Source organism: Elephantulus edwardii, unplaced genomic scaffold, assembly GCF_000299155.1.
Source record: "Elephantulus edwardii isolate Elephantulus edwardi_28Jun2011 unplaced genomic scaffold, EleEdw1.0 scaffold00297, whole genome shotgun sequence".
NCBI lineage: Eukaryota > Metazoa > Chordata > Mammalia > Macroscelidea > Macroscelididae > Elephantulus > Elephantulus edwardii.
In genome coordinates this window covers 1,527,354-1,535,715 of record NW_006400047.1, presented here as the reverse complement: position 1 = coordinate 1,535,715, position 8,362 = coordinate 1,527,354, and the positions used below count along the sequence as shown (strand labels likewise).

Sequence of the window (8,362 nt, the reverse complement as noted above, 5' to 3'; positions counted from 1 at the left end):
TGACCACACATTTCTCTTCATAGAGCCCAGCCTCCCGGATAATCTGTTCTGCATACAGGTTGAAAAGGTATGGAGACAGGACACATCCCTGGCATACGCCCTTCCCAATTTTAAACCATGCAGTGTTTCCTTGCTCTGTTATGATGACTGCCTCTTGGACCAAGTATAGGTTTCTCATTAGCATGATCAAGTGTTCTGGTATTCCAATTCATCTCAGAGTCAGCGACAGTTTGTTATGATCTACACAGTCAAATGCCTTTGCACAGTCAATGAAACACAGATATACATTCCTCTGGTATTCCCTGCTTTCAGCTAAGATCCATCGAACATTAGCTACAATATCCCTAGTACCACGACCCCTTCCAAACCCAGCCTGGACTTCTGACAGTTCTCTGCTGATGTGTTGTTCCAGTCATTTTTGGATAATCTTCAGTAGAATCTTGCTTGCATGTGAAATCAACAATATTGTTCTATAGTTTCCACACTTTGTTGAGTCACCTTTCTTTGGAATGGGAACAAATATAGATCTCTTCCAGTCAGTTGGCCAAGTGGTTGATCTTTCTTTGCACAACTTGGTGAGCACATCCAGGGCAGCATCTGTTAGCTAAAATATGTCAACTGGTATACCATCAATTCAAATGCTGTTTCATGTACATACTAGTTATTTTCATATTCTTATTTTCATATATCTTTATCTCATATAACTAGCATATACACAAAACAGCATTTGAAACTGTAATATGTTAACAATCATCTCTAAAGCTTCACATGATGTTTTACAGAGTACCATCTAATTTTTGAGACTCAATTTTTTTATCTGAATTTTTCAAGAATCATGAACTGGTTTTACTTTTCAGTAGCTAAAAAGGATAGAAAAGTTGAGGCCGAAATTACGGCCATTTCACAACTTCCTATTCCTCTCAATTAGTCAGGAAGGTGGCAGGATTTCCAGGTTGCTTCCAAGGTCAAATAGGCAATGAAGCACCCAGGCTATGAAACTGTAGGAATAATGGATAGTCAGGGGCCAGCAAGTGATCGGGAAGAGACTTGCTTTCCAGTAAAACACTTCCTGCTTCTCATAAGCTGTAACACATTCATTGCCACTGGGTCAGAAATCACTCCGAGCTGACCCTCCAGTGAGTTTCTGACGTTGTAAAAAGCACATGAGGAGACTAACTTTTCCCCTCAGAGCCACAGGCTGGTTTGAAGTGCTAGAGACAGTCAGCCTTGGAATTCATATCACAACTCACCACAGACTACATGATCAGAAATAATTACCTGGCTACTTGCTGCCCCATCATTTTATCACCTTCCTTCAATCTTTTGGCTGTCAATCTGGAAAAAAAAAAAGAAAGAAAGAAATTCCATTCTTAAAACATAGTAGCACCTAGGGGAAACTGTCTAGATTTTAAGGTCACATAGGAAAGCTATAGGGCTGTGTGTGTGTGTGTGTGTGTGTGTGTGTGTACACAGAGATGAAACTAGGATACAAGAGAACAGTGTTACTGGATGAGGTGTGGCAGGAGAACTGTTAGAGGCGATTCTTCCCTGAGATCCTGAGGACATGCTGAGGATAATTTTATGTAACATTAACATGATGATCGTACCATTATGTTCAGCTGTGACTTTTAATATCTATTCAGTATCAACTTTAATATCTTCTCAAGACACTACTCATGCGTGTTATGCAAAATGCTTGCAACACAAAAAGGAATGCTGATTGGCATTTTTAAGCCGTATTTCTCACTGTAGATTTAAATCTGTATTAAACAGCTAAGAAAAAAATATTTAAAACAATGATGGCTCTAATTAATATCTAGACAAAAATAATATTGGTTGTTTTTTATTTAAGTCTCTTGTTTAGAGTCAACAAGACCTCGTGGAGGGCCTCTGCATTTAAAAGTCAGTTGTTAGTATATTTTGGAGGAACATTCTTCTAAGTGGTACAGCACTCTTCTGTCAATATGCTGTATTGAGGTAACATGGGGTTGCTGTGATGCTAAACTTTGTGCCACTGGGGTGTCAGATGCCATAACAGCTACCCATGGTGGACAGTGTTTGGTGGAGCTCCTAGTATAAGACAGGTTTGGAAACAGGAGTGGCATCCACTTCCTAAACAACATGCCTCTGGAAACTCTATGAACTTTGAGAAATGACAATAGTTATAGAAAGACTTCAGGTCTTTTGTTCATAGGGTCACTATGAGTCGTGCTCAACTCAACGGCAATAAACAAAAACAATATAGGAGTTAGGTGGTTCATGAAGGCTTTCATTCCTTCTCCTCTCACAGTTGTTCTTCTCCAGCTGGTGGGACTCAAGTCTGAGTCAATGCAATACAGGTAAAAGAAGGCAAGAGAATCTAATTTTAGTTTAAGCATTTCCTTTTATTGAAAATATTTACCCATAGTGAAATATAAAAAAAATGCCTTTGATTTCTTTTTCTTTTCTTTTTTTTCTCTTGGAGCAATTCTGGGTAGCAATGAAATGTTATAAAATAGCAGAATTGGTGCAACAATGAATGAATGGAAACCCTAAGTCTCTGTAAACTTTCATTAAATAAAAAAAAAATTTAAAAAAAAATGGTAGGACTGGAGCAATCCCTCACCAAGCTTCTCAAACCTTTTCCTGATAATGATAAACAAGGAGTAAAAAAGGAAAAAGTTCTTTTGATTGAGTTGGAGATTTTAAAACACACTACTTGAAAATAGTGCCCATCACAGCCAGAGAATTTTTAAGAGGAAAATACTACCTCATGTAAGGATCCACAGTGAGGAACAAAGCTTCAAGCAGGACTTCTACAAAACAAAAGCATTCCACAGTCAGATGCAGGCCTGGTGCCTTTCTCGTGATTTGCATCCTAAATAAGCACAGCCCTTCCAATCCTGGGTTGGCCTCTCCTCTGTGAATTGGCTATCTATTTAAGAGACAAGAGAGACTCTCTTTTGGTTCATCCTGGTTGACGTTAATTGTGGTTCAAATCCACTAGCTAGTACTCGGGAGAAAGATCGGCCATTTTCTCCTGTCCAATTTACAGCCTCTGAAAACCTGCTGGACGGTCAGCTATGAGTCAGTTCTAATACGACAGTACACAATACAACAGTAAACATTAATAATAATGCTATTACTTCACCACTTACTCCATGCTTTATATGGATTATTTGATTTTCCCAGCAGCCGTGTGAGATAGGTAAAATTGTTTTCACTTTTTATCAATGATGACTTTAAGCTTAGGTTAAGTAAACGGTCCAGGGCCACATTTGTAACTGCTACATTACAATGCTCAGATAGGGTTTCACTACCATCTTCAGTTAGTAGTAAAGAATGTCTTTTGTTAGAGTGACATCATACGTACATTTTCTGAAATCTCATCAAGATCCTGGCCATCATGATGTAGAAGTACTGAAAATGTTGCGATGCTACTCAGCTGCCTCCTCTTTTCTTAAAAAGTTACCTACCTGTAGAAACTTCTTATATTCTATTCTACAGAGCTAGTCTCCAAACATGTCGTGAAGTATGTTATTTCTCTCCCTTCACTTTCTTTAGGGTTGTCTTGTCCCCACTCCTTCCCCAAGTGGATAAGTGGCAAGGCTCAGATCTTCCTGTTCAGAGAGTCGCTATGAGTTGTAGGAGGCTCAGTGGCATCTAAGAATAATTCAATTCATAACAATATTCTCCTAGTTTTGCAATCTATGACTTACCTCCATCTTTCAAGGGTGGGAGCTCTGCTGTCTTCAATTCAAAGTTATCATTTGTGGGGCTGCCTTCAAAATGCTTCTTCAGGGTCCAGCTCTTAGCAAGAACCATCTTGAAACTTCTAGAATACAGTAAATATACACTCAAATATCATGCAGTTTCTGAATTCTTATGCTTTCCCAGCCATTGCAAGATCCACTCATAACATTCTTCTTCACCATCTGTTATCTACCATATTTATCTAGTATTTACTATGTGTCTGGTCTTGTGCTAAGCATATAATTTCATTTTATCCTTTAGGTATTATTATCTTTCTCACTGTACAAGATGAGGAAATCTCCAAGGAAAAGAAAATTGTAAAGCCACATAACTTTTTCCAAGTTACAGCGAGGGTTTCTCTGGAGACCATGAACAAAATGCTACCAGGAAATGTCTCATATTCTTTTCTACAAAGCTAATCTCCAAACACGTCTTTGGAGTAGATGCCATTTTTCTCCCTTTACTCCAAGTATTATTCTCTTAGTATTTTCTCTTGGCTTAGTGGTAAGGAGTTATTTTGCCAACCCAAAGGAACACGGTTTGAATCCAGTAACTGCTCTCTGGAAGAAAGCTGAGCAACTCTTCCCCAGTAATTTACTAAAAACCATCTGGAGGGTCAATTCATAATAACAACAACAAAAACTCCAATGAAGCAAAAAATTGTAAGAAAAAGGTTCAAATACAAAAAGCAGAATTAAAAAAGTTCATACTCATGTTTTAAATGATGGAGCAACATGTTCTCAGCAAAAACAAGGGTGAGAGGACTAGCCCCATAGCTAAACACAGTCTTTATTTGGCTTGAAAGGGAATCCAAACCCTTGTTGTGCTTACATTTGCCTGTTAAGAGTTAAACTAATTACATAACCTAATATTTGGCAGTTTTAATTCATTAAGAAGCTCTAGCACCTTCTCAAAAAGTTGGGAATAGAATGACCATTTCACCCAGAAATTACACTATTGAGAATATACCCTTAAGAAGCCAGAGCTGTGACTCAAACAAATGTATGTACATCATGTTTACTGCTGTTTTATTCACAATAACAAAGAGATGGAAGCAACACAAGTGCCTATCAACAAAAGAATGGATTGAAAAACTGTGGTACATTCATGTGGACTATTATGCAGCTGAAAAACAATAAACTGGTAAACCATAACACAACATAGGTAAGCCTAGAAGACACTATGCTGAGTGAAATAGCTCAGTCAGAAAGGACAAATACTGTATAACACCACTGCTATAAAACAGGACTGATATGGGGTGGGGAGAATAGGAAAAGCATGGATAGATAAAGGACAGATGAGGGGAAGAACTGTGACCGGAATATATGATTAGGCATCGTATGTATGACAATAATCTGGAACAAAGGATTCATTGCAAAGTGGGCTGGGGGAGAGGGGGAAAATGTGCAAAAATGAATGAACAAAAACCAACCTTTCTGTAAACATTTTTTAAAATTACAATTAAAAAAAAAAAAAAAAAAAAGACGGGCCTGGAAAGCAGAGGCAGTTGCTTGTGCCTACTGACCTGCAGCGATCTTCCTGTGGGTTCCTTTGAACTGAGTCCACATGGGTTTCACAACAGTAACACAAGATTACAGGTGTGGTGAAACTCATGTGAAACTATAGATTAGCTTCCATGGGTTTACCTTGTACACGGAGGATTAACTCGCTATGAGGAGCTGTATGTTAGAAAAGATACTGATTCTGCAGGAAAACTAGGGTGGGGTTCGAACGCCAGCCAGCCATAGAAGCAGAATCTCTGAGGTGGGTGAAAAAACTGAAATTGTTCACAACAGAATAATAAAAGAGCACAAGTAAATCTCTGTTTGCTTATTGGGTAATCTCACCTCGCTAAAGACAAGCCTGAAATACATGCCCAGCGAACCGCTTCTGCAAACCCGAAGCAGCAGGTCTGTTCTGCGCACTTGGCCTTGACATGACTCTGAATACACTTAAAACCACAAAGGACAGCAATCAGTTTCCCCTTACATAAATCCCTGAGAAGACGATTAACACTGCCCCGGAGCATTCTGCCTGGATGCAGCGTGCCCGTGCGAGCGGGGCTTCCCCACGTGTGAATCCTCCGGGAACAGCGCCAGCGCTGGGAAAAAATGGAAGCCTGTAGCGGAAAGGGGCACTTTCTCATTGTATGTGGAGCTTTCAAGACGGGACTGATCGTTTCTGGTCCGTTTCCCCCTAAAATAGCTATCGCTGCGAAGTCTAACTTCGCCCAAGTCCAGTAGGGCCCTTGGAGAGGGCAGGCCACAGGGGAACGATTAGGATCAGGAGTCGGCCACCAAGGTCAGAGAGAGGGGCCAGGTGCGGTGCTGGCTCCCACCCCGTCACCCTTTCCCCAACCCTCCCGAATGCCAGCTCTGCCTTCCTCCTTCCACACTCGCCCCGGCTTCCCCCAATTACCCTACTAGTTTGGAGTCCTAGTCAACTCCACAAACAACAATCGCAACGCCCCCTGGCCAGGTGCTGGCAGCTACAGGGCGCACCCTGCAGCGCTCACTCTTCTCGGATAGCTCCTTTTACTTCTTTCCAGTTTCCTCCGAAGGCAAAACAGAGCTCGGATTAGTCAGCACAGTCCGGAGAGCACAGTGCATACTGATAGGAGAGTCTAAAGGGAGGTGGAGGGGAGAAGGAGGTAGGAGGTGAGGGAAGTGAGTGCGAGGGGTGTCTACTCACAGTGCCCGGACTTCCTGGAGCGGGACAAGCAGGAACGGCGCGGACGCGCGCGGGGCCTGGCATTTATGGCCTAGAGGGAGGGAGGGCCGTCCCAGGGCGGGGCTGCGCAGGGTGAGGCGGGGGAGGAGGGGAGCCTTGCTCTTTCTAGAATCAAGGGCGGGAGACGCGGGTGAGAAGAAAAACGTAGGCTGTGCGGGGCGTGCGCACTGGAGGGTGCTAATCCCTCTTCCGGCCCATTCTGGGTCTGGTCCTGGTTTCCTCTTTGGCTCCGCAGACCAGACAGCCTAGCACTTTTCACGGACTAGTTCAAAGGTCGCCTCCCTTGTGAATCCTCCTCTGATTCCCTGACCCCTTGCCCGACACATGCTGTATAAATGTTACACAATTATTAAAGCAGTGAACGAGGTATAAGGGCCTTGAAATGTTCCTCCTCCTTAGCCTTCTCTTGAAGTAACTAGTGATTAGCTTTCCTTTCCGTTTTTACTTAGTACAGGGTATTGTGGTGTACCTTTGAGTTGAAACGGACCCATAGCTGACTCTTAAGCAGGTTTTCAGAGGCATGGCACTCCATCCTTCTCCCACTGAACGGCTGCATTTTTAATATATTAGGAATGAATCATATAAAAATATTAGTACTCAAACGCTTTAACTTGGGAAAAAAATGGCAATTTCAGTTGGTTAAACTTAATACTTACCGGGTCATGGTAAAAAATATGGCAGCAATTTACATTCTCACCGGGGACGTAGGTAAGCCCTGTTAACTAAGGGACTATGTCGTTTTTCCTTTTTAACCAGTCTGATACATGCACTTCAATTTTGGCACTGCCCCTTGCTTCTAACGCCTGAAACCTGACTTTATTCACACTGGTATCCCCTGCACCCTCAAATCAGTGCTCCTGAAATGTTATTAAATGATAGGAAGCAGGAATTGTTTACAAACACAGTATCTGAGAACTCGAGTTTCTAATTATTTACTGGGAAATTAGCTTTAAAAAGAAGAAGGATAATTATCTAATAATCACCGAAACCTGATTTTCACAATGTCCTGGTAGGCTGCATCACACATCCTGTTTCTATCAAGGACTCACTGAAACTGGCTTAGCCCCGCAAAATCACGTGGTCAAGCAAGAAACCCAGAGAAAGGGGCACCTTTTTATTCAGACTTCCTCCAGGGCTCTGACCTCTCTGAGACCACAGCCGATGAGCAGTGAAGAAATAAAATCTGAGCAGTTGGAGACACTGCATTAGTCCTCTGTATCATCTCAAGAGATGGAGAAAAAGATTATACCACAAAACATCTACAATGGGCCCAAGGTATGCTGCTTTGTTATTACCGTAATGACGATATCCAATTACAACATGTTCTTTCCCTTTTGGGACACAAAGAGTTACAGTTTCCTCTATTCTCTAACAGAAATATTACAAAGTAACCAAGATAGCAAGTTTGCACAACAAATGACAAAGAGCAAGATATAAGGCATTTGGAGAACATCTCATGCTTGGTATATCGGTGACAGAAATATCAGTTGCCTGTCCGGTACTCTTCTCCCATAAATCCTTACTGCATGCCCCAATTCTGTTTAGATAGAGTAACAGTTTACTCAAAGAACTCTATTTTCCAACTTTCTGTGGAGTTAGGGACCAGGTTATATATAACACACCTCTAATTAATAATATGTAAAGAGAAATTGGAATCAACTCCACAGCAATGGGTTTTTAAAGGTGGTCTTTTAGGAAAATCGCAATTTTTCTGATTAAAACAAAGCGGCAAACTCAGATGACATGTATCTTTTTTGTCTTTTGCCTTTCTTCCTGCGTAGAATATGGAATACTTCCAATGTGGCAGCAGAGAGATTAGAACTCTCATGCACTGTTGATGGGAATGCAAAATAATGCAACCTCTATGGAAGGCAGTTCGGTGTTTCCTCAAAAAGTTGAA

General features: G+C 41.4%; 1 protein-coding gene across 1 annotated transcript in view; it reads right to left on the bottom strand.

Annotated features, from left to right (window-relative positions):
* The window catches only part of PTGR1 (prostaglandin reductase 1), a 19,148-nt gene extending 15,339 nt beyond the window's left edge, over window positions 1-3,809 (bottom strand). The window contains exons 1-3 of the mRNA XM_006900848.1: window positions 3,699-3,809; window positions 2,750-2,795; window positions 1,279-1,335 (exon numbers count right to left, since the gene is read on the bottom strand). Coding sequence (XP_006900910.1) covers window positions 1,279-1,335; window positions 2,750-2,795; window positions 3,699-3,804 — 209 coding nt within the window. The 5' untranslated portion in view covers window positions 3,805-3,809. The remainder of the gene's footprint in view (window positions 1-1,278; window positions 1,336-2,749; window positions 2,796-3,698) is intronic.
* Between the last annotated feature and the right edge of the window lie 4,553 nt (window positions 3,810-8,362).